The sequence below is a fragment of the Mustelus asterias genome, chromosome 11 (genome assembly GCF_964213995.1).
Source record: "Mustelus asterias chromosome 11, sMusAst1.hap1.1, whole genome shotgun sequence".
Classification (NCBI taxonomy): Eukaryota; Metazoa; Chordata; class Chondrichthyes; order Carcharhiniformes; family Triakidae; genus Mustelus; species Mustelus asterias.
The window spans coordinates 51,893,701-51,920,878 of record NC_135811.1 but is presented as its reverse complement, the minus strand read 5'-3'; the positions used below and the strand labels follow the sequence as shown (position 1 = coordinate 51,920,878).

Below are 27,178 nucleotides of genomic sequence, written 5' to 3'. Positions count from 1 at the left end.
GCCTAGCCAGTGATGCCCACATTGCGTAAATGAATCTTTAAAAAATCCTTCCTAAAATGCAACACACAAAATTAGATGCAATGCAAACTAGTGATTTATACAAATTCAACAGAACCTTTTTGCTCTTGTATGCTATGCCCCTAATAACAAAGCCCAGAATAGTGTATACTTTATTATATCAGAGTCATATTGGACTCAAAATGTTAACTCTGTTTTTCTCTCTGGGTGGCACGGTGGCACAGTAGTTAGCACTGCTGCCTCACAGCTCCAGGGACCTGGGTTCGATTCCTGACTTGGGTGACTGTGTCGAATTTGTACGTTCTCCCCGTGTCTGCGTGGGTTTCCTCTGGGTGCTCCGGTTTCCTGCCGTAGTCCAAAGATGTGCAGGTTAGCTGCATTGGCCATGGTAAATTGCCCCTTAGTGTCCTGGGATGCGTAGGTTAGTGGTGTAAATATGCGGGGTTACAGGGATAAGGCCTCGGTGGGATTGTTGTTGGTGTAAACTCGATGGGCCGAATGGCCTCCTTCCGCACTGTAGGGATTCTACGATTCTATGAAATGCCAGACCTGCTGAGTTTTCCGTTTTTATTTCAGAATCCCTGCATCTGCAGTATTTTGCTTTCATATTCATCTCAATTCAGGATTTTTAAAACAGAAATAATACACATGATTTCTTTAAATATAACTTTTAGAATGACACGAGTTTCTAAAAACAGTGGGTCAATGATACCATTTTGCACTGTTCAAGGCAGATAATAAAAGCAGCCAACAGTTCATTTAAATGTAATTGTGTGCGCTGCCACTGATTAAAATCTGTGGTAAGGGGGGTGGGGTGGGGGATTTGTTTTAACAACACAGCCAGCGTGGGGAGTAGTGTGAAAAGAAGGTTGTTCAGGGAGCTCTTTGATGAAGTGAGATCAAAGAGAATTGTCAAACTCACTAACCTCGTCTTAATCAGGTTTCTAGGGGAAGGCGTTTGTACAAACACGCCACTCTGTTAGCTGTTCCCCCTCTCCCTATTGACTGCTGCTCAATAAAACACTAAGCTAGGGACATCTAATCCTTATTAAGATGCTTGGCTGCCAAACTAATCCACCCAGACTACAGTGGCCGCTCGTAAACTCCCGAAATACACGTCGATTTTGATTGGAATTGACACAGACTGGGCAAGATGTGAAGCTGGGACCCAGGGCAAAAGAGTGAATACCTAACGCCACCTCGCGGTTCCCAGCTCCCAGAAGCTGGGATCATCAATCAGTTCATCCCTTGCTTTCCATTCACTTGCGACACAGCAGCAACCCGCAGCCATCCTTTATGGTGTAGTTTATTTACATCGCTCGTGTCTGTCACCCCGTTGAGAATAAATGACTTACTGCAGTCAATTGGGAAACAGCAAGTTGTGTTTCATCCAGATTGAACGGCTTTTGCGGGGGAAATGTGCTCGGTGCCACGGAAGATTACCTAGCAGTGAAAAGCCAGGCGATGTGATTGTGTTCTGCTGAATACATTTGATGGAAATCGCTATTGAGGCATGTTCGATGGCTCGGGTGTTTTATGTTATTGCGCTATTGGCCTGTTTACAGAATCATAGAATCCCTACAGTGCAGAAGGAGGCCATTTGGCCCATCGAGCCTGCACTGACAACAATCCCACCCAAGCCCTATCCATGTAACTCCACGTATTCACCCTGCTATTCCCCCTGACACTAAGGGACAATTTAGCATGGCCAATCAACCTAAACTGAACATCTTTAGAATCCCTACAGTGCAGAAGGAGGCCATTCGGCCCTCGAGCCTGTATTGACAACAATCCCACCCAAGCGGCGCTGCGTGATCCCACGTATTACCCTGCTAATCCCCCTGACACTAAGGGGAAACTTAGCATGGCCAATCAACCTAACCCGCACATCTTTGGATTGTGAGAGGAAACCAGAGCACTCAAAGGAAATCCACGCAGACACAGGGAGAACATGCAAACTCCACACAGTCACCCAAGCCCGGAGTTGAACCTGGGTTCTTGGGCTGTGAGGCAGCAGTGCTAACCACTGTGCTGCCATCTCGCCCATTTCCCCTATTGTAAATGTTCTTTTATTTAATTGGGGCCAAAATGTTATCTGAGTTCAAGAAGGAATTAGATAGTGCTCTTGGGGCTCAAGGGAGTAAGGGGTATAGGGGAAGGGGGAATCAGGATATTGAATTTGATTATCAGCCATGATCAAAATGAATGGCAGAACAGGCTCAAAGGGCCGAATGGCCTCCTCCTGCTTCTAATTTCTATGTTTCTAGTTTGGTCACATCATATTTTCTGTAGCCTGGAAGTTTGAGTGAACTAAAACTAACAGTCATTATTTTTTCATTTCCTGTTTGCTTCAACTCAAAAGGTTAGCCTCCAGAGTGAGAAATACTTCAAAGGAAAACCATTTCCTCTCAGTCTAGTTCCTTCAGCAAAATACTGGGGTTCCAGACGCTACTTACCCTCAGTGGGGAAAAAAGAACGGCTGACCCTTACATTGTGCCTTTCACAACTTCAGGCCACCCCAAAGCAGGTTACAATCAATGCAAAACTTCCTGAAGTGTACTCACTGTTGTAACGTCGGAAAGTGACAGCCAGATTTCACTCAGCAAACTCCCACAACCATACAAATTAGAAGCAGGAGTAGGCCACTTGGCCCCTCGAGCCTGCTACATCATTCAATAAGATCATCTGATTGTAACCTCACTCCCACATTCCTGCCTATCTCTGATAACCTTTCACTCCCTTGCTTATCAAGAATCTACCTAGCTCCACCTTAAAAATATTTAAAGATTCTGCTTCCACTGCCTTTTGAGGAAGAGAGTTCCAGGGACTCATGACCTTCTGAGAGAAAAGATTTCTCCTCATTTACGTCTTAAATGAGTAAACCATTATATTTTTTAAGTGACCCCTAGTTCTAGATCCTCCAACAAGAGGAAACATCCTTTCCACATCCACCCTGTCAATGCCCCTCAAGATTTGAAAGGTTTTGATTAAGTCGCCTTACTCTTCTAAACTCTAGCTGGAATTTTACCGCCTCGCCCGCCTGAGGCTCATAAGATACCGCCCAAGGCCAACGGAGAATGCTGTTCTGCAAGCCTTGCCCACCCCGATTCCAGGGTGGGCGTGACGGTAAAATTCACACCAACCTCTCCAACCTTATTTCAAAAGGTAACCCGTCCATTCCTGTTATTAGTCTAATAAACCTTCTCTGAACTGCGTCTAACATATTTACATCTTCCCTTCAATAAGGAGACTAATACAGTACACAATATTCCAGATGTGATCCCACCAATGCTCTGTACAACTGAAGCATAACCTTCCTACTTTTGTAATCAATTCCCCTCACAGCAAAAAATAACCTTATGAGCTTTCCTAATGACTTGTTGTACCTGCATGCTAACCTTTTGTGATTCAGACTAACCTCTTGTGAAACAACAATGTGTGAATGAGCAAACACTTTGCTTTAGTGATGGTTTACACACAAGATATTAATAGCTAGATAACATCTAGACTGTGAGAAGTAATGAAACAATATTTAAAGCAGTTTAATATTGGGCAGCAGTCTATTCAATCTGGAATGTGCTGAGGTTTGGAAGAAGTTGCATGTTAACTTTTTTTATTCTTCCCCATATCAATGATCATAAAACTTCAGAACAGCAACTGATTTGTTAGGAACCTGAAAAGTGTCCTCAGAGAAAGTATCAGCTGGCCATCTCATCACTTCAATGGTACGGCTGATCTGCCATTGTTACATTGAGGTAGTTTCACGTTCACTTTGTCGTAAATGTAGCGTTTCACCCCCTCAGCTTAGTAAAGTAAGAGACGTAGGCCCATCTCCAGCTGGTAGTCTCATAGAATCCCTACAGTGCAGAAGAGGCCATTTGGCCCATCGAGTCTGCACCAACTCTTCGACAGAGCATCTTACCCAGGCCCACCCCCACCCCCGCTAATCCCCCTTACCTACACATCTTGGCTCACTAAGGGGCAATTTAACGTGAAGTCGCATGGGATCAGAGGTGAGCTGGGCAAGGTGGATACAAAACTGGGTCGGTCAAAGAAGACAGAGGGTAGCAGTGGAAGGGTGCGTTTCTGAATGGAGGGCTGTGACAAGTGGCGTTCCTCAGGGATCAGTGCTGGGACCTTTGCTGTTTGTAATATATATAAATGATTTTGGAGGAAAATGTAACTGGTTTGATTAGTAAGTTTGCGGACGACACAAAGATTGGTGGATTTGCGGATAGCGATGAGGACCATCAGAGGATACAGCAGGATATAGATCAGTTGGAGACTTGGGCGGAGAGATGGCAGATGGAGTTTAATCCAGACAAATGTGAGGTAATGCATTTTGGAAGGTCTAATACAGATAGGAAATATACAGTAAATGGCAGAACCCTTAAGAGTATTGATAGGCAAAGGGATCTGGGTGTACAGGTACACAGGTCACTGAAAGTGGCAATGCAGGTGGAGAAGATAGTCAAGAAGGCAAACGGCATGCTTGCCTTCATTGACTGGGGCATTGAGTTTAAAAATTGGCAAGTCATGTTTTAGCTTTATAGAACCTTAGTTAGGCCGCATTTGGAATATAGTGTTCAATTCTGGTCGCCACACCACCAGAAGGATGTGGAGGTTTTGGAGAGGGTACAGAAAAGATTTACCAGGATGTTGCCTGGTATGGAGGGCATTAGCTATGAGGAGAGGTTGGAGAAACTTGGTTTGTTCTCACTGGAACGAGGAAGGTTGAGGGGGTGACCTGATAGAAGTCTGCAAGATTATGAGGGGCATGGACAGAGTGGATAGTCAGAAGCTTTTTCCCAGGGTGGAAGGTTTAAGGTGCGAGGGGCAAGGTTTAAAGGAGATGTATGAGGCAGATTTTTTACACAGAGAGTAGTGGGTGCCTGGAACTCGTTGCCGGGGGAGGTAGTGGAAACGGATACGGTAGTGAGTTTTAAGAGGCGTCTTGACAAATACATGAATAGGATGGGAATAGAGGGATATGGTCCCCGGAAGGGTAGGGGCTTTTAGTTCAGTCAGGCAGCATGGTCGGTGCAGGCTTGGAGGGCTGAAGGGCTTGTTCCTGTGCTGTAATTTTCTTTGTTCTTAACATGGCCAATTCACCTAACCCGCACATCTTTGGACTCAAAATTACCCATATGGTCTTGGAAATTTCATTAAATGTTTTGCATTCCTTGGGGAATGGAACTTAGATTATATATGTACTCAATCATTGTCTGTGCTGAGCTCCTTGTCAGTATAACTCATGTCAACCATTGCATTCTGGAGAGATTGGTTGCTGAGTGGTCTCCGCAGTAGAACAGCAGCATTGGACACAGATCAATAAACTCAAGCGGGCACCTTCTCCATCCATTAGTATGGAAATCTTGCCAGTGGGGAGCAGAAATCAGAAATTTAGGCCAGTGCTACATTACATATATCCAAATGCTTAAATCAATGGTTTGAAAAACATAAGCAACATTCACATGTCCAACATGCACTGCCAATGTGTAGAGTTTCCTTGAAGAGTGCAAGGTAAGAAAAATCATATTAGGATAGTAAATATATGTTGTATACATATCAGACTTTGCTATGTTAAGAAAATAAAATAAAAGTCCAATATAAGTTTTTGATTTTATTGTCATGATCTTGTTGTATTCTCTAAAAGCTGCATCTGTAAATCTTTCCCTATCCATCATTGTTTGCAATCAGTTAACAAAACATGATCACTGTACTAATACATGTGACAATAATAAATCAAATCAAATGAAATAAATTGTAGTTAATGGTCTGAGGGTATGATTTGTTTTTTTCTGAACATTTGTCTCACTTTGTAGAGTAATAATAACTTCTTTAAAAGGTTCAGCAAGGGTTAAATGCAGAATAGCAAACTACTCTTTCGCACAAAATTTAAAGCATGAGTTCTGATTTGGCAGTGGTCAGACCTGGAAGGGGAAATGTCCACATATTTTGCATTTGTTACCTGGTGAATCACTTATGACTCACCTGAAGAAGGGGCTTAAGGCTCTGAAAGTTTGTGTGGCTTTTGCTACCAAATAATCCTGTTGGACTTTAACCTGGTGTTGTTAAACTTCTTACTGTGTTTACCCCAGTCCAACGCCAGCATCTCCACATCATGGCACCAATATTAGGTAGATTGCACCATAAGAAACAACACAAGTGATTGGAAATTCCAGGCCATTGCTACCTTCTCGTTCCTTTCCTCACTACTTCAACTTGCATCTCACCCATTGGGCTTTCTTACCTTGCTGTCCTCTCCCTATTCTTTATGATCCATCTCACTCTTTATCATTACAACCTATTCCCACCCTTATAGAACATAGAACAGTACAGCACAGAACAGGCCCTTCAGCCCACGATGTTGTGCCGAGCTTTGTCTGAAACCCAGATCAAGCTATTTCCACCCTATCATCCCGATGTACTCCATGTGCCTATCCAATAGCTTCTTAAATGTTCCTAAGTTTCTGACTCCACTATCCCTGCAGGCAGCCCATTCCACACCCCAACCACTCTCTGCGTAAAGAACCTACCTCGGACATCCTTCCTATATCTCCCACCATGAACCCTATAGTTATGCCCCCTAGTTACCGCTCCATTCACCCGAGGAAATAGTATTTGAACGTTCACTCTATCTATCCCCCTCATCATCTTATAAACCTCTATCAAGTCTCCTCTCAACCTCCTCCACTCCAAAGAGAAAAGCCCAAGTTCCCTCAACCTTTCCTCATAAGACCTACCCTCCAAACCAGGCAGCATCCTGGTAAATCTCCTTTGCACTCTTTCCAGTGTCTCCACATCCTTCTTGTAGTGAGGTGACCAGAACTGCACACAATATTCCAAATGTGGTCTCACCAAGGTCCTATACAGTTGCAGCATAACCCCACGGCTCTTAGACTCAAACCCCCTGTTAATGAACGCCAACACACTATAGGCCTTCTTCACGGCTCTATCCACTTGAGTGGCAACCTTCAGAGATCTATGGATATGAACCCCAAGATCTCTCTGTTCCTCCACATTCTTCAGAACCCTACCTTTGACCCTGTAATCCACATTTAAATTTGTCCTACCAAAATGAATCACCTCGCATTTATCAGGGTTAACCTCCATTTGCCATTTTTCAGCCCAGCTCTGCATCCTATCTATATCTCTTTGCAACCTACAACAGCCCTCCACCTCATCCACACTCCACCAATCTTGGTGTCATCAGCAAATTTACTGATCCACCCTTCAGCCCCCTCCTCCAAGTCACTTATAAAAATGACAAATAGCAGAGGACCAAGCACTGATCCCTGTGGCACTCCGCTGGTAACCGGTTCCCAGTCTGAAAATTTTCCATCCACTACCACCCTCTGTCTTCTGTTAGATAGCCAGTTACCTATCCAATCGGCCAAACTTCCCTCTATCCCACACATCCTTACTTTCTTCATAAGCCGACCGTGGGGGACTTTATCAAATGCCTTACTAAAATCCATGTATATGACATCAACTGCACTACCTTCATCTACACTCTTAGTTACCTCCTCAAAAAATTCTATCAAATTTGTGAGGCAAGACTTGCCCTTCACAAATCCGTGCTGACTATCCCGGATTAAGCTGCATCTTTCTAAATGGTCATAAATCCTATCCCTCAGAACCTTTTCCATCAACTTGCCGACCACCGAAGTAAGACTAACCGGCCTATAATTACCAGGGTCATTTCTATTCCCTTTCTTAAACAGAGGAACCACATTCGCCACTCTCCAGTCCTCTGGCACCACCCCCGTGGACAGTGAGGACGCAAAGATCAATGCCAAAGGCTCTGCTATCTCATCCTTTGCCTCCCAAAGAATCCTAGGATATATTTCATCAGGCCCAGGGGACTTATCAACTTTCAGTTTATTCAAAATTGCTAGTACATCTTCCCTCCGAACATCTACTCCCTCCAGCCTATCAGCCTGTGACACCTTCTCTTCCTCAAAAACATGGCCCCTCTCCTTGGTGAACACCGAAGAAAAGTATTCATTCATTACCTCTCCTATCTCTTCTGACTCCATGCACAAATTCCCACTGCCGTCCTTGACCGGCCCCAGCCTCACCCTGGTCATTCTTTTATTCCTCACATAAGAGTAAAAGAGTTATTCCTCACATAAGAGTATGTGTCTGGTTCATCATTTCCACGTGTTAGAATGCCAACCCAGTCTGTAGGGAAACATTTATTCATTGAGTTGTTGGGAGATTTTTAGGGGTTATATTTTTCATGCAGTTATTTAGACGTCAGAAGAGTTTCCGGATATAGTTCAAAAGTAATCATCTTTATTTCAGCTCTAGAAAGTATATAACAGGCACTCTGCATTGACAGCTGCAGGGAGATACAGGACAAATCGGGGACAATTAAATATGTAAAAGTTAAAAATCTACAACCAAAGGAGTGCAACAAGCCTGAGAACAGCATTCAGTGACAAAATATACATTTTGACAAATTTGCCATGCTTGTTTATCTAAACAGAAGGCTAAATTGGAAACAACTCCCAACAAATACTTCATATAAAGTTATAAATGTTCAGTGAGTTTGATGGTAAACTTCTTGTTAGATAGAGGCAGGAAATATAGATCTTATAGCATCAGCTCGTACGTTAAATCAATGATTAAACTCAACATTCGGATGAGACTAAGTTTTAACATATTATTCTGAAAGATTTTGAATTGTCAGCCAGAGCCACATTTATTGCAATTTGATTACATTAAGGTGATAATTTCACCCTAATTTTTGCAACACAGGTAAATTAAAATAAGAGGGATTTGCATATACGATGAAGTCACCCGAAGCAACGATAGTGATAGTCATGAAACTTTTTCTTGTTGCATGTGCACACATTTCACAGAAATGATGCATTACGTCATCACCAGTTTCACAGTTTCTCTAAAACTGAACATAATAAATGGTACCACAGGATGTTTACTGCAAACTCGTACATCATATTAAAAAAAAAGGCCTATTAAACCTTACAGAAGAGAGAATTTACACAGAAGCCAGCTAAGAAGGATTGATCCTTGAGGTTTTTCTGTTTTGCTTTATTCTTTCAGTTAACGCAGCATTAGACCAAATTTATAAATCTGTTTGGATGCCATGTTTTTAAGGCACTTGAGTCAATGTCAAACCTAGTCTAACCTATGGGAGAAATGATCTTTACGAAGCCTTCAGCCTTTTCTTAATGCTTCAACGGTGTTGGGTTATATTACAAAATGGGGAACATATCAAGTCAACTAAAATGAAAAGGTTAAGTCACACAAAAATGTGTCAACACCTAAAACATGTCCGCTTATTTACAATAATATGGAGCTTGTGGTCCAATTAAATAAAAACAATCATAGATATTACATTTTAAACATATAAAGCTGAAAAAAATGTGATTACAACCTCTTGACCCACAGGGTTTAGAAGTATTTGATTGCTACATCGCATGAGATTGTATCTAGAGCTTCTTCCTTCATCTTTAGTCGACGTATTTCACGTGTTTCCCCACCCGCCAATTTCCTCCAGTCTATTTCATTTTCAATTTTCATAATTCACCAGAAATAGAATGTGTATGATGATCCTAACGCTATTTTCATTGATTCATTAACACGCAGAGCAAACATGGTAAGGACAAACAGCCCAAAACAGTTACAAATTTAATCAGAAGTGGTAGTCGCACCATTTATAAACATGAAGAAGGGCATTAGGAAACCAAGTTTATCTTTTTTTTACTTCTGCGTGAGTTTGTATTATCAATGAAGTGTTGGCCATCTCTGAGGAAATGTAAAGCATTTCGCATCTGCAGCATAAATTTTACGGTGCTTTCCCAAATATAACCCAAGGCATACCCAGATGAGATATGGCTGTTCCTGTAAAGGATTCCAGATCATATATTTCCATGTCTTTCTTTGGAGTACATTTTCTTAACTAAAGATGGAACATCAAATTCAAAGTGGCAGCTTGTTAGTATAGGGTGAGAAATTGGTTCTAAAGTATATCCTTAGCCCTAGTAACCTTATTGGATGGTTGGTAATGACTGGTCTTTCTGCTCTTAGTGCAGTTTCTCCTCACTTCCTTTGTTCTTTGCTCCTTTTAGCAGTGATATTCTGTAGTGATTCAGAGGAACAGGTGAAGAGATAACTCACCTTGTTGCTACAGCTCCTCTTACAACCTCAGCATGTCCCAAAATACATTAAACGCTTCTTGAAAATAAAGAGTAGAGACTGTTGTGATGTAGGAAATGCCGCAGTCAATTTGTGCACAACATGGTCCCACAGACAGCAATGAGAGAAATGAGCAGATGATCATTTTTCGCAACGCTTTTGAGAGATAAATCTTGGCCAGGATAAAAGAAAAAAGCTCAGTACTTTCATATGATCCATTTAGAAGTTATGGGTTGGGAAAGAGGTATGAGTTCAATTCAAGGACATCTAAAATATAAGTTAGATGTTTAAAAATCGTGTACCTTTGACAGCATTACTCAGAACGCCGACTATAATGACAAATCATTGGACACAGTTTCCATGAACCTATAATTTTCAGCCAGCAATTAAATCCAGTGGCATATCAAACAGAAATGATTATTATTCAAACATATCTTCAGGCAGTATTTGACCTTTAGTATTTCTGCTAGCTTTACATTGCAGTACAGAGAAACATTTTTGCCATTAACAAATGTATAGGAGGCCATTTTAATATTCATTGATCAGACAGGAAGCTGATTTGGGGGTGGGTGGGAGGGTGGGGAACAGGTCCTGATAGCATCAGCAGTTGTGCTTTCTGTATATAAATACGTGATGCCACATTTAAAAGTATTGCTGAAACCGAAAAGTAAGATCCAGACTAATAATGAATGAAGTGACTTGACATAAAAAGTGGTCTATCAATACTTTTACAGGTCCTTTCAAGGGGTACATACATACTGGCTTGTAGTGCACAGTAACGTGTGCACTTGCACTGAGGAATGGGAATGTCCCAAATTCAATTCTACAGCAACTAACATAGTCCCGTGAATAAAAATCCCCCCCCCCCTCCCCGAATAAATACCTACATTTGTCTTTCTATTTAATTAGAAAAAAAATCTAAATTTAGAATAAGTTTACTGGTTTCAAGTGACCCATTTTTACCTTTTGAGTAATAATTGGTCTCTGGAGCAAAGCACTAGTCACCTCAGTGAAGGAAAAGCCTTACATGTACGCGAGTAAAACAAGTTGCTCTAGGGCCACCACCTAAGTTGCTATTTTTTTGATTCAAACCTAAAGTGTTTTGTTTTTAAGGAACACCATTGCAATTCTCTAATGGTATAGCTCCGAGTGCCACCATCACGAGTGTCGCAGGCTTCAGTCAAGGCATCACGGTGGCCCAGAGCACTAATCCTCCTCCTTGTTTCTTTCCCGTTGACTGGTAGTCTCTTTAATTTCGCCCCTTTTTTTTAAACCAAGGTGCTGTCCGAGGCAAGGCAGAAGCAAGTTTGCAGGAGCAGATTTAGAAATCTGCATCCCAGCCGGAGTTATCGTCAGGGGGTGGGTCATCATTGTCTTCGGGGAAGCTGTCGAAGTTGCTCGTGTCTGTTGGAGATGTGACCTGCAAAAAGAGACACCAGGTCATTATTTTCAGTCAGTGACTCACAATGGTAATTTCCCACTCATCGCATCATCAAATGAGGGGCGGAATTTTGTCAAAACAATTCTAAGTGTAAAATGGGCGAGAAAAGGAGAGGTTTGCCATCAGTTTTTAGGCAAGATAAGTAATGGGAATTTACAGCAATCTGTGCAAAGCAGAAGACATGATCTGAATCGCGTCAGTAAGGGGAGGGGGTGGAGTCACAGCTCACCTGTGAGCTGTTGAGCTCCAGGGGTGCCACTGCACAGGCATCCAGATCTCCCAGTGTACACAGTATACAGGGAGATCTGTCACCCACTCCGTCACCCCACACGGACATTCCCCCTGTCCCCACAACCCCTCCAATCGCCACCCCAGACATTGCCTCTGCACCCCCATTGCCACCATGACTGATTGCCCCCCCTACACCCCACGATTGCCACCCCAGCCAGAGTTCCCCCTTTTCCACACCCCTACTGAGATACTCCCCTGCCTCCCCCTTTCAGGCTCCCATCAGTAAATGCCCCCATCAGGCCCTGCCCCATTGTCACTTGCCAGTGGGCAGTGTCAGGATACCCGCTGGGCAGCGGCCAGGCCGGCACTGCCCGGCCCTGGCACCGACCACCCATGGGCTTCAATGGCCCCTGGTCCCATGTCCATTTCCTGTTGGTGGGGACCATCTGTGATTCGCACCGGTGAGGACCTCGTCCAGTGAGGGGGGGGGTGAAGGTAAGTGGGTCCAGCTGATAGCGTCCTGTAGAACATGTCATCAATATTGAAGTAAGAAGTCTCACAACACCAAATAAACCTGTTGGACTTTAACCTGGTGTTGTGAGACTTCTTACTGTGCTTACCCCAGTCCAACACTGGCATCTCCACATCATCAATATTGAAATCAGCCTCGCACCCTTTTTGGTTGCGAGGCTGGTTTTGCTGGCAATATGGGGCCGGCAAGATCATGAGAGGCAAGAGACTGGGCATGAACCTGATTTTTTGCCTTATCTTACTGGCTTGCTATGCCAGTAAGATCCTTCCCGGTGGCTTTTAAAGCTACATTGTTACGTTATTCTTTAACAAAGCCACTTTATATTTATACAGTGGTTTGCAAAAACTCAGAATGTTTCTCAAATACTTTACAGTTGAGAAAATATTTTTGACATGTAACCGCGATTGTGATGTAAGAACTGTAACAGTTTTTGTTTTAAAAACTCTTTCAGCAGATGTGGGCATCATGGGAAAGGCCTATTTCTACTTGCCCCCGAGGAAGTGCAAGTGAGCAAACTTCTTGAACCATTGCAGTCCACGTGATGTAGGTACACCCACAGTGCTGTTAGGGAGGGTGTTCCGAGATTCTGACTCTGTGACAGTGAAGGAGCGGTGACATATTTCCAGGTTAAAATGGTGTGTGGCTTAGAGCGGAACTGGCAGATGGTGGTGTTCCCATTAATCTGCTACCCTTTCTAGGTGGTAGAAGTCATAGATTTGGAAGGTGCTGTTGAAGGAGCCTTGGTAAGTTGCTGCCATGCATCTTGTATCTTGTATATGGTACAGACTGCTGCCAATGTACATCAATAGTGGAGGGCGTAAATGTGCAAGTCGGTGGATGGGATGCTGATAAAGTGGGCTGCTTTGTCCTGAATGGTGTTCAGCTTCTTAAGTGTTGTTGGTGCTGCACCCACCTAGGCAAGCAGAAAATATTCTATCATGCTCCTGATTTATGCCTTGCAGATAGTGGACAAGATCTGTGGAATCAGCAGGTGAGTTACTTTCCAGTCCTCTGACCTGATCTTGTAGCAACAGTATTTATATGGCTCGTCCAATTCAGTTTTGGGTCGATGGTAACCCTCAGGCTGTATAATGGTGTGGATTTCAGCAATGATAATACCATCAAATGTCAAGACAATATGTTTAGATTCTCTCTTGTTGGAGATAGTCATTGCCTGGCACTTGTGGCGTGAATGTTACTTGCCACTTATCAGCTCAGTTGGAATGTTGTTCAGGTCTTTCTACATATGGACAGGGGTGGCTTCAGTATCTGAGGAGTCATGAATGGTGCTGAACACTGTGCCATTGTCAGCGAACATCTCCATCATGTATTAATATTGATTCTTGGTAACTGCACTAAGCACTGCGTATTAATATATTCATGTATTCACCGGAAGTGATGTCACAGGTCACTAAGGCAGGAAACTGCCAGAGTGAAGAAGCAGCCATGTAGTGATCAACACCCTGAAAATAAAGCTCCATTATTTTTAACCAATTGTGCTTCCTATCATCAATCCTCCAATACACAACATAAAAACTGGCGACGAGGACTTCAAATGGCTCTTGCTAGTCACCAGAGGAGGAAAATTACCAAAAAAACTGGGAAAAGACTTAGAAGAGAAGTTCTTTGCATATGCTCCGGACACAACAGATGAGGTGGATGTGAATAATGATCCTCCGGAGAGCAACTAGAAAGCTGGATGTATTTAAAAAGAGGCTGAAACTCGGGTTGTTACCTTGTTTAAAAGAAAAACAATCAAGTTAGCTGCTGGAGTGTGTTGTAAAGTGTGCATATGGGCCATTAGTAAAAAGAAATGGCAGGAGTTTTTGGTGTTGTGGGACACTTTGAAAATGGGAAGTAATAGTGCTCCAATACTGAACATTTTGAATACTTTGCGCAGAAGATATAAGCCCACAATCCTGAGCGCGATGGGAGGAAAAACGTTTCATCTCCTCAAGCTTAGTGCAATCTGAGAAGCCAGGCACAAAACAAATGGACAATTCATAGATATTTTGCAAGCACATTTTTTGGTGAATTCTTTGGTGATTGCAGAGCGCTTTAGATTTCACAAAAGAAATCAAGAAAAGGGGGAGTCAATTGTGCAATTCGTGGCTGTGTTAAAAAGATTTGCAGAATATACTGAGCTCGGTGATGTGCTGAATAACACAATTCTGGACAGGTTTGTCTGTGGTCTGTGAAATGAAGCAATACAGAAATGTAACCGAGAGTAGCCTCACTCTGAAAAAAGCCATGGAAATTGCTGTTTCAATGGAGTTGGCTACAAAAGAAGCTCAGCAACTATGTTTGTGTACTCGAATACACAAATTGTCAGCTGAATTAAGACCTAGGAGTTTTGAAACTCCGACATGCCACCAATGTGCGAAGCCAGGGCATTCAGTTGCAGAATGCTGGTGTAAGGATTATCGTATGCAGAAGCTGTGGAAAGTTTGGATACATAGGGCATGCCTGCTGGAAGAAAAAGTAAGCTACAAGTAGAGAAACCAGAACAAATCAAAACAACATGTGAAGAGAATAAAAGAGGAAATGTTCATTCTATGCAAAGGGGTCAAGAGAAACAAACTGACTCACAATCTGAGGAGGAATTATCACTGAATTTACTAGCCATTGTTGGTGCTACACACTGATACTGGGCCACCTCACTGCTGGATGGACAACCAGTAAGGATGGAACTCAACGCTGGGGCAGCAGTCTCACTGGTGCCAGAGACTGTGTATAAGGAAAAAGACTGATATCTTCCCCTGAAAGCTTCAAGAACAGTGATGAAGTCAGATGAAGTGGTTCCACTGAAGGGCCATATTGAAGTAGCTGTGCAATTTAAACCGCAAACAGCAGATTTATCTTTACATGAAGCAAAGGACAATTATCCAGCATTGATGGGTCAAACATGGAGAGAAAAGATTTGACTGAACTGGGCCAAAGTCAACCTGATGACTAATAGAGAATCCGGCCTCACGAAAACTCTAAAGAAACACATGGAGAACCTGGGACCATGAAAGACATCACGCTAAATTGAAAATTAAAGAAAGAAGCCAAACAAAATGTTTCAAGCCAAGGTCTATACCATATGCTATCAGACTGAAAGTGAAGGTTGACTTGAAATGACTTGTGATGACAGGCGTCTTGGAATCTGTCAGCATTAGTGAATGGGCCACACCAATAGTTCCAGTCATCAGGAAGGATGGATCCATAAGGATTTGCGGAGACTTCAAAGTCACCATTAATCCAGTACTACGGGTGCAACAATACCCATTACCCGACACTGACAACCTGTTACAGGATTGGTAAGAGGCCAACATTTCAGCAAAATCGACTTCAGTCAAGCTCACTTATAGATAAGTGTAGACAAGATATCACAGGAACTTCTGACAATCGTAACACACAAAGGCTTGTTCCAGAACAGAAGATTATCGTTTGATATCACATCAGTTCCTGCATTGTTTCAAAGAGCAGCGGATCAGATCCTGAGTGGACCGTGTGGGGTCCAGTGCTATCTGGATAACATCACTGAAAGTCATTGTCACTGGAAGAGACAAAGAGGAACATCTTCAGAATTTGGATGCCACTCTTCAGAGATTGAAAGACCATGGACTGGGAGTCCACAAGGACAAGTGTGTGTTCTTCCAGTCCTCTGTTGAGTATTTGGGACATGTGATTGATGCCATGAGCCTTCACAAATCTCCTTCAAAGGTCAAGCCTATCACAGAGGCACCTCCACCTCAGAATATTAATCAGTTGCGACCCTTCCTCAGATTGTTGAACTACTTTGGAAGATTTGTTTCAGAATTTGGCAACCATTTTAAAACAATTGCATAACCTCTTGTGCCAGAACAAGAAGTGGTAGTGGTTGGATCATGCAATAATGCTTTTGTGCAGGCCAAAGATGTATTGTTCAAATCTGAAGTTCTTATGCATATTGACCCTACTCTACCCATACAGTTGGCATGTGACGCATCTCTTTATGTTGTTGGAGTGGTGGTATCCCACATCATACCACCGGGTGAAGAAAGACCCTTTGCTTTTGCGTCTCGAACATTGAGCAAAGCTGAAAATAATTATGCACAAATTGAAAGGGAAACATTAGGGATTATGTTTGGAGTAAAGAAATTCTGGCAGGAAGGTACGGAAGGAAGTTCAAACTGTTGACGGACCATCATCCATTAACTACCATATTTGGACCACACACAGGAAATCCCACCACTGGCAGCAAGTAGAATGCAGAAATGGGCATTGCTATTGTCTGCACATACTTCTCCCATGAAGCGGCTGAAGATGCTTGGGCACAGGACCACTACCCTGAGGGGTTCTGGCAGTGATGCCCTGGGACTGAGATAATTGACCTCCAACAACCACAACCATCTTCCTTTGTGCTGGGTATGGCTCCAACCAGTGGAGAGTTTTCCCTGATTCCCATCGATCACAGCTGGATGCTGCCTTGATGTCAAGGGCAGTCACTCTGAGCTCACCTGTTGGGTTCAACTCTTTTATGTATGTTTGGACCAAGGCTATAAGGAGGTCAGGAGCTGAGTGATCCTGGCAGAATCTAAACTGAGCAGCAGCGAGATTAGTTAGTGTTGTCCAAGTGCCACTTGTTAGCATTGCCAATGACCCTTCCTATCACTGTGCTGGTGATCGAGACGAGGCTGATGGGTGATAATTGGTCAGGTTGAATTTGTCCTGTTTTTTGTGGATAGGGTATACCTGAGCAATTTTCCACATTGTCCGATAGATGCCAATTATACTGGAATAATCTGGGCCATGGCTAGTTTTGGAGTACAAGTACTTTGCCTGGATTTTGTCAGGGCAGTATCCACTGCAGAGAAAGCTCCCACACAGAGCAACATGATAATCTGTTTTAGTGATGTTGTTAAGGGGTAATTACTGGGTACAACACTGTGGATAATTCCCCTCCTCTCCTATGAAACAGTGCTATGGGATCTTTTACAGTCACCCAAGCCATTATGCACCTGACACCCAGGAGGTACTGTGGAAGGTGCACTGGGCTCCTTCTGAGAATTCTCAGGCAAGTACAGCATGGCAATTGCCTGTGAGGTTCAATTGAGCACTTTTACTGCTCTGGGAACCCTCTGAAATTCTGATTCAAAGCCGAAGCTTCACATGGTTCTGACTCTCTTAACAGAATAGTTTCCCAGGAAGCATTAGAATGACTAGAGCCACTTTTACCTTCTGGGTAACTGTGGTACAGACCCTCCGCGAACCCACCTAAAGACCCCTTGCTGACTACCTCGACTCCCCATTAGCTGTCTCCAACCTCTGAGTAATTGCCCAACCAATCCACTGACTACCCCCGCATCCCAACTGCCGACTAACCCTACTCCTCTCCCAATTATCCACCTGACTATGGCCCCATATACTAACCACCCCCGGCCTCCTCCCCCAAGCCCTCCAACTATCTCCCCCCGACGCCCTGATTACCCCTGCAACTAGTCCCCACCCGCTACTACCTGACCTCCCCCCACCCACACTCGCCTCAACCCAGCTCCCTGCTCCCTCCTCCCAACCACACCCCCGCCCCACCCACGCTCACCCCGCATCCATTGACCTTACACACTCAGCTGTTCCCTGACTTCTCATAGTGGCCGGGACCGTCAGCTGCTGTAAAGCGGTAGGTTTAGTGCTATAGAAAGTGGTTACAGTTTCACTTCCCTCTGAGGCCTCTGCCCTGTAATAGAAGGACACTGGAGGTGCTGAACTGAACATTTCTCACTGGGCTCAAGATAGAGGATCGGGTGAGAAATGAACAGCTCCCAACCTGGCAAGTGGAAAGGAACGGAGCAGCAAAATGGTGATTGCCACTGCACCCAGGTTCTGGGCCAGTAAGAGTCTGTAACTCATTTAAAACAAGCAAGATAACACTGCTCTCAAAGTAGATGAGGGTCCTAAGAGTGCATCTGAAATGTGCTGCCAGGTTCAATCAATGCATTCAAGAAGGAACAGGATTATTATCTGAAAAGGAAGACTGTGCAGGGCTATAGGGGAGAAGGTGAGGAAATGCCACGAGGTGAATTGTACTTTCAGAGAGCTAGCACAGACACAATGGGACAAATGGCCTCCTTCTCGATGTGTAACCACTCTGTAATAAGGGCATGTCGAAATTTCATCCTCTACTCTCGCCAATTTGGGATAGTCCAAAGATGTGAGGGTTAGGTGGATTGGCCATGCTAAATTGCCCCTTAGTGTCAAGGGAACTAGCTAGGGCGAATACATGGGGTTATGGGGATAGGGCCTGGGTGGAATTGTGGTCAGTGCAGACTCGATGGGCCGAATGGCCTCCTTCTGCATTGTAGGGATTCTATGATTCTAAAGTCTCTAGATACAAACCCCCCCCACTCCACACCTGAACTAATGTTCGGTCTAACCAGGCAAGTCAAGCCCTGCCCCATGCTGCAGGGAACTTTGAACAAGGTCTGCATCACGCTTACTGCCTCTTTGAAGAAAGCAAGGAAGAGAGCTGAGGTTTGAAACTTATATATTTTTTACAGATGTATGATAGAATTAAATTTAATTTGTACGTGAAATGTCCAATCACAAGTTTACCTCCTCCCTTCTCACCGTCCAAGGCTCCAAACACACCTTCCAAATGAAATGATGATTAAAGATACTTCTTTCACTTTTAGTATATGTACTGGACTAGCAATCCAGAGACCCAGATGCTCTGGGGACCCAGGTTCGAATCTTACCATGACAGATGATGGAATTTGGATTCAATAAAAATCTGGAATTAAAAGCCTAATGATGGCCATGAAACCATTGTCGATTGTCACAAAAGCCCATTTGGTTCACTAATGTCCTTTAGGGAAGGAAATCTGTCAGCCTTACCTGGTCTAGCCTACATGTGACTCCAGATCCACAGCAATGTGGTTGACTCTCAAATGCCCTCAGGGTTGGGCAACAAATGCTGGCCCAGCCAGTGATGCCCACATCCCATGAACAAATTAAAAAAAACCACACTACTCACAATATGGTCCCCTCTATGTCGAGGAGACCAAATGCAGATTGAGTGACTGCCTTGTGAACACCTTTGTTCAGTCTGGAGTTGCATGCGACCCCGTGTTTCCTGTCACATTCCCAGTTCTGACAAAGAGTCACTAAACTTGAAAAGTGAACTCTGTTTCCCTCCTCGCAGACGCTGGCAGACCTGCCGCATATTCTCAACACTTGCAGCACTTTGCACTCGCTTTTTCATTTAAATTAGGTTCTGGCTGCAAATACAGGGGGTGAAAGAACCAGCTTGATTTGTAGAAAGCCGCCTGGAAGGGCGTCTCGAATCGCTTCACGTTCAATTAGTCACTGTTGTTATCTGGATAAATATAGTGGTCATGTTCTCACGGACAGAAAAACAGATGGACAATTGGACTAATCAATCTCTGGTTGAGCAGAGACTGTTGGACAAATAGAACCCTTGACTGGATATTCCTAAAATAGCACCTTGCAAGTGAGTAATCAGAATGCGGCCTCAGGTTAATGTGTCAGCCGAAGGACTGAACCGCCAGATATATACAGCACTGAAGCATCCGTCCAAACAATGCATTTACTTTCTGGCATAGTGCTCAGCAGGCTGGCCTTCCTGAGCTGGAGGTGAGAGTGCCGAGCCAAGGGGAAAGCTACAGATGTGGCTATAGAAAGTCAGCTATGGAGGTTGCTGACGGAGAAAGGGCCTTAACTGTGATGGAAGCAACTGACCTCAGATTATTTCTCAGAAAGCTGTCATCCCAATCAGTAATTCTGCGCAAAGGCACTTGCTGTCAATGTAGTAAAAACAATCCCTAGATTGTTTTGAAAAAGTAAAATCAAAGCTGACATGATTGACAGAGTAGTCGTGGAGAGGATGTTTCCTCTTGTGGGGCAATCGAAAACAAGAGGTCATAGTTTTAGGATAAGGGGTGGCAGATTTAAAACAGAGAGGAGGAGAAATTACTTCCCTCAAAGGGTCGTGAACCTGTGGAATTCACTACCCCAGACTGTGGTGGATGCTGGGACTTTGAGTAAATTTAAGAAAGAGGTGGACAGATATTTAATTAGGAAGGGTTTGAAGGGCTATGGTGAATGGACAGGTCAGTGGAGTTAAGGCCGAGATGAGATCAGGCATACACAACAAAAACAGAAAATATTGGAAATTCTCAGCAGGTCTGACAGCATCTGAGGAGAGAGAATAGAGACAATGTTTCCAGTCAGGATGCCTGACTCAAAACATTGGCTTTATTCTCTCTCCACAGATGCTGTCAGGCCTGCTGAGATTTTCCAGCAATTTCTGTTTTTGTTTTAGATTCCAGCATCGGCAGTATTTTGCTTTTATACAAGATTAGCCATGGTCATACTAAATGGCGGAGCAGGCTTGAGGAGTTGAATTGCCTACTCCTGCTCCTAGTTCTTATGATTGTTATGATGTTGGAACAATTTAAAGAGAGTGACCTAAACTTGCAGCTTCACTTATGTGTTTTCTGGTTACCTGAACTCCTCATTTAGAAACATTCTCAAAGTCATGCCACTGTAGCTATTAACTGCCAAACAAAAGCTTAGAACTCTGGAAGATCCCATTTAATACAAAGTGTAACAGTAACATTTGGAGCTATCACAGGTACGGTGAACAAGAGGACGATCTTGGTTGTACACTTACGCTAGATACGATTGGAGGTGTTAAAGTGCCTTTCCTTAATCCTTCCCAGTTAAAACCTTCAAACCACCTGGGGGGAAAGAATGTCGATTATTGTAAATTTGTGAAAAATTGAAGCATTTTCCATTTTACACAAAATCAATGGTACTAAGAGCTCCTAAAGCAGGCATCATGAAAGCTAACAGATGGTCTTTGTGTGTGTTCTCTGTATCTGAGACCTGCTCCTTTGAGATCTTGACATACAGTTGGGGGTGGGGGGGGAGAACAAATAGTCATCTGCATGTTTCAGGCTAATTTTCACTGAGATTTAAAATGACAGAACACAATCTGCCAATTTCTTCAAGAACTCAAGTCCATTCCATTGGGTGGCACGGTGGCACAGTGGTTAGCACTTCTGCCTCACAGTGCCAGGGAGCCGGGTTCGATTCCCGGCTTGGGTCACTGTCCGTGTGGAGTCTGCACATTCTCCCCGTGTCTGCATGGGTTTCCTCCGGGTGCTCCGGTTTCCTTCCACAGTCCGAAAGACGTGCTGGTTAGGTGCATTTTCCATGCTAAATTCTCCCTCAGTGTCCCCGAACAGGTGCTAGAATGTGGCGACTAAGGGATTTTCACAGTAAATTCATTGCAGTTAATGTAAGCCTACTTGTGATTAATAAATAGATTTTAACTTTAACCAGGGACTTGGGTTCGATTCCAGTCTTGGGCAATTGTCTGTGTGGAGCTTACACCTCTCCCCATGTCTGCGTGGGTTTCCTCCGGGTGCTCTGGTTTTCTCCCACACTCCAAAGACATGCAGATTAGGTTGATTGGCCATACTAAATTGCCCCTTAGTGTCCCAAGTTGTGTAGTTGGGCGGGGGGAATTAGCGGGGTAAATACGTGGGGTTATGGGGGCTAGGATCTGAGTGGGATTGTTGTCGGTACAGGTTCGATGGGCTGAATGGACTCTTCTGCACTGTAGGGATTCTATGATTTTAGCAGAGAGCTGGACAGTACTGTTTTGTCTCATATCTCTGGCGAGTAAAAGCAACAACTCTATATTATCCAGTGTTCAGCATTATAAATATATACACCTGTTCTTGTGCATCTAAACTCACACTCCCCCGACATCGCTTGTGGGTAAACTGAGGTGCAAATCTTTGACTTTCTTAAAAAATAAATTTATTTTCTCATTTCTAGTGATTAATTATCTGTGGAACCTGATGCATTTATTCTGTCTGATAAAATGACTCATCCAGTGACCATTCCTATTGTGGAAAAAGGAAACAATGCCCGGGATTGGGTTTACCGGGAGCAGAGGCGAGTGCTATTGGCCAGCAGGTAGCTGGCAGCGTGGCCGGAGCACCGTGGAAAATGCCATTGCCTTTGACGGAACCGGAAGAGAGAAGGAAGAAGTAATTGGACAGGTTTTGTCCCTGATCATCAATAAAGTGGGTGAAACGGTATCTATTTTCCAAGCTTTACATGTGGACGTGGTGGAAGTTGGAGACTCCAAACCTGGTATATCAGGGATTTGGGGGATTAGTGTTAACAGATATTAAGAAAATTTGTACATGTGACATTCCACTGCAAGAAACGTTCCAATGAGAAGTAACCTTATAGATAAGGATGACAGAAAGTGTAACACGGACAGGAAATTTATTGGTGAATATTCCATTAAATAATAAACATGCAGAATGTAAAACAGCAGGTTTTTCTTAAAGTGGCCAATAATACAATGGCTAATGTAGAAGCCTAAGATTCTAACACTGAGGTTCAGTTAAGCAATGAGTGAGTACCAAAGGAGATCAGGAGCTCATGCACAATAGAGTCTCAATGTTAATTTAATTGAGGCACTTCCCCCATAATGCAGCTGGCATCACTGAATGGTGCGTCAGCCAACACAATGCTTACTGGGGACAGATTTTGAAGGGAAAGTTTCCCTTAACTTATATACACATGGGCACTCCCTGCCCTTTGCTCACCTGGGCATCAATGTCAACAATGCCCTTGAGGCACCTCTTTATTCTTTGCCACGTCCGGTGTAACTAACGTAACTAACACACACTCTAATGCACAGAAAATCTTCAATGCTGCTGGTAACTTGGTACTCCAGAATCTCAAATTTGTTACGGTGCAAAATGAGGACATTTGGCCCATCGTGTCTGTACTGGCTCTCCAAACCAGCATCAAGGCTAAGTGGCATTTCCCTGCCGCCGCCCCCTCCCCCACCCGGTATTCCCAGCATGTGAGATGCCAGCAAGTTTTGGAGCTAAGCTGACCTTGCATTATCTGGCATAGCCAAAAGCAGGTAGCTCCTGTGGGCGGGAATCCAAAATGCCTGAATTAACATTAACCCAGAAATCGGGACCTGCACATTTCTATGAAACCATGTTTTGCCCCAGTGCCACCCGATTATTCAAGATAAAGATCAATGCCAATGATTCTCCATCAGTGAAAGACCACTGCCACTGATTCACAGCTTTTAACATTTTTAAAGTAGCATCAGTCATTTAACACGCATGTTAATGAAGACTCAGTCATTTTCACTGAACCTTGATAAATGTTGCTTAATGGGGAAACAAACCCTTAAAACTGAATCTAGCAACTGTTCAGAATAACATCTGGAAGAAACAGGATAAAAACAAACGAGCCATTCACTAAGTGAACACGGAAAATTATTAGATTATAACGTACAATTAATGGGTGCAAGAACTCTGATGCATAGACCCATGTATTATGAATAAAAAGTATCTTTGTTACATTAAACTTACATAGTTAAGCTTCAAGTCTAACACAATATCGTGTATATAGTTGCCATTAAGGAAAGACTCACTTGTGCTTTTGAATGTCTTTAACTCCATTTTTCAAGTTTCCAAGTCTTTCTGACGGATTGTCCCTGTTATGAGAGCAGAGATACATTTTTGAATTGTTGAATTCCCCTTCAATACATTGACCTTTTCTGACGGCCGTGTTTCTGACCGAAACGTTGGAAACAAATTAATGTGACGGAGGGGAGCGGGGAAGGGGGAGGGGAGGGGGGCGACCTCTCTTCTAAATGTCAAACAGGCAATCGGTCAGAGATTTACGATGCTGACCAGCCCAGCTGGCTGGAATGTTTTCACATCCTCGCTACAACCATTTCTGCCAGGAGCTCACCTGCATAGTTTCTTGATGAGGTTAGCAGCATTTTTGGTAATCTTCTTTGGAAATTCAATCATGTCAATCCCACGAAGTATGATGTTGTACGTTTTCATGGGATCCGGACCTGAGAAGGGTGGGCTTTTACAAAGACAAAGAGGCAACGTACAGTTAGAAAGGGTCACACACCATCGCCACGATGATTATCCCTCAGCCCCACCCTCACCACCAACAATAAATATAGGCCTGGTCTTTTAGCTGCACTGCACCATTAAATGAATTTTCATACTTCTTTCCATCTTCCTGTTTGATTTTCTTCAACGTGTTGCCTTTTTTCTTGCCCGCAGAGAATAAAAATCTTTCCCTGTTCTCTTAAGAAGTAACTGGCAATTACACAAACCACTTCACATCCTCTGGGTGCTCCAATGGTTTTTGAAGATTATTCACTTTTATTCATGGCCAAACCAAAAAGTCAGTTTGCACACAAGAGGAAACAACTGATTAATCTGTTTACTTCACCCCCCCCACCGTCATGTTGGTTGATGCATGCAATTATGTGCACAGAAAGATCCCACAAACAGGAATGTGATAAATGATCATCTGCTCAGTATTAGTGATGTCAGTTTAAGAGGTGGAAATTGACCAGGGGCACCGGGGAAAACTGCTTTGCTGTTTTTTTTCCAGTTAGTGCCACTTGAGCTGACAAGTTGGGATCTTGGCCTACCGTCTACAGACCTAAAAGGCCGCAACTCAGCCAACGCAGCACTCCCCTCAGCGACACACTGGCATATTAGCCTGGGTGGTGGGCTGACGTCAAGTCAAACATAAGCCACAAACCTTGGTCTCTGAGGCGAGTGCCACCAACCGTGCCAGGCCGATAGATTTTCATTAATGTCGATAGGAGAATTAAGATTGCATTAGTAATGTTACAAAATTGCAGCTATGAGGAGAGATTGAATAGGCTTGAATTGTTTCTCTTCGAACAGAGGGGGCTGAGGGGGTGACCTAATTGAGGTGTACAAAATCATGAGGGGTTGAGACAGGGTAGATAGGAAAGACTGGTTTGCCTTGGCTGAGGGGTCAATTATCAGGGGGCATACATTTAAGGTGATTGGTAGAAGGATTAGAGGGGACTTGAGGAAAAACCTTTTCACCAAGAGGGTGGCGGGTGTCTGGAATTCACTGCCTAAGTTGGTGGCTGAGATTGAAAGGTCCAACTCATTTAAAATGTACCTGGAAAATATATGGGGGTAGGGCCTGAGTGGGATTGTGGGGGCCGAATGGCCTCTTTCTGTACTGTAGGGTTTCTATGATTTCTATGATCTGCAGCTGAAGTGCTGCAACATGAAAGACCAAGTGCTAGAAAATGGGATTAAAATGAGCAGCCAGCTTCCTTTTGCTCTTTGGGTTGAATGGCCTCTTTCTGCACTGTAACCTTTCTATGTTTCTCTGGTGCTATGGTTCCTGTCAAGAATGTTTATGAGTATTTGGAAAACAGTAGTTGTGGGCTAACATATGAACTCATGTGTGCCCTGAGGTGATGTTTGATACCAGTCAGACCGTACGAGGGAGGTTGACTTGCGTTTTCTTGCTGCTTAGAAAGGAAAACAAATCGCTTGTTTGGAAATGTTTGCACGCCGTACTAATTGCAGCCTCTTCACAGTTTGGGAAATAAGTGTGGGACTAAGAAAATGAAATGGTTACAGGAGATCAGATTATACGCTGAAGCAGGTCTTCTAAAATGACCACTTAAGGGTGACATGAAGTGTGCACTATGCACACAGGCCTTGTAATATGTTCATGCTGGAGGAGAAGATTATAAAGAATTTGTATATAATATCAGGTACTGTAAATCTGTTCCAGATTTTCTCACCTGCCAGTTAGGAGTTCATACATTAGGATTCCCAGTGACCAGTAATCTGCTGATATGTCATGGCCTTTGTTCAAGATTATTTCTGGAGCCACGTATTCTGGAGTCCCACAGAATGTCCATGTTTTCTTGCCAAACCCTATCTTCTTGGCAAACCCAAAGTCCACCTAGTCACACAGACAAGAACTTTAATTTGTAACTTTGTAAAGTCCTCCTGGGCTGTAGCTTGCAACACGACACGTAAATAACTAAACTAAACATTAAGGCTCTGGTTTCTCCCCACAGTCTGAAGATATGTGGGTTAGGTTGATTGGCCGTGCTAAATTGACCCTAGTGTCAGGTGATTAGCAGGGTAAATATGTGGGGTTACGGGAATAGGGCCTGGGTGGGATTGTGGTCGGTGCAGACTCGATGGGCCGAATGGCCTCCTCCTGCACTGTAGGGATTCTATGATTCTAAATAATTTTCATTGCCTGGCTTAGACATTGTGCTGAAGGTCAGTCTTTATTTACCCGGTTGCACCAAGTAATGAGGTGAGTAGGTGGTAATTCATGCATGTGGTTTCCCTTATACTGATTACAGCTGATTTCCAGCATCCTCTGTCCTTTAGCCAGGTTAACTTCCACTCAAGGAGGGAAGTTAACCTGGCTAAAGGACAGAGGATGCTGGAAAAACTCAGCAAGCCTGGCAGCATCTGTAAGGAGAGAAAGCAGAGTTCACATTTTTCATCTTTGACTCTTTGTCAGAACTGGAGCAAAAGCACTCAAAGGTTTACTCTGCTTTCTCTCCTGACAGATGCTACCGGACCTGTCGGGATTTTTCCAGCATCCTCTGCTCTTGTTTCAGATTTCGGCATCCGCAGTAATTTGTTTATTTTTGCTCAAGCTAATCTAACTTTTGCTGCATGACCCACTGCACTTATGGTCAGCCGTGGACATTTTGGCCAGGATCCTGAAAATAGATGGATTGAGGCCTGCCTTTCCGTGGTCGGCACAGTGGTTAGCACTGCTGCCTCACAGCTCCAGGGACCTGGGTTCAATTCCAGCCTTGGGTGACTGTCTGTGTGGAGTTTGCACATTCTCACCATGTCTGCGTGGGTTTCCTCCGGGTGCTCCGGTTTGCTCCCACAGTCCAAAGATGTGCAGGT

At 43.7% G+C, this 27,178-nt stretch overlaps 1 protein-coding gene across 2 annotated transcripts in view; it reads right to left on the bottom strand.

Annotated features, from left to right (window-relative positions):
• Positions 1–8,302: 8,302 nt before the first annotated feature.
• The window catches only part of prkg1b (protein kinase cGMP-dependent 1b), a 722,012-nt gene continuing 703,136 nt past the window's right edge, over positions 8,303–27,178 (bottom strand). For both annotated transcript variants that reach the window (XM_078223608.1, XM_078223609.1), the window contains 5 exons: positions 26,035–26,198; positions 24,180–24,302; positions 23,857–23,919; positions 21,046–21,112; positions 8,303–11,605 (listed from right to left, as the gene is read on the bottom strand). In XM_078223608.1, coding sequence (XP_078079734.1) covers positions 11,507–11,605; positions 21,046–21,112; positions 23,857–23,919; positions 24,180–24,302; positions 26,035–26,198 — 516 coding nt within the window. In that variant the 3' untranslated portion in view covers positions 8,303–11,506. The remainder of the gene's footprint in view (positions 11,606–21,045; positions 21,113–23,856; positions 23,920–24,179; positions 24,303–26,034; positions 26,199–27,178) is intronic.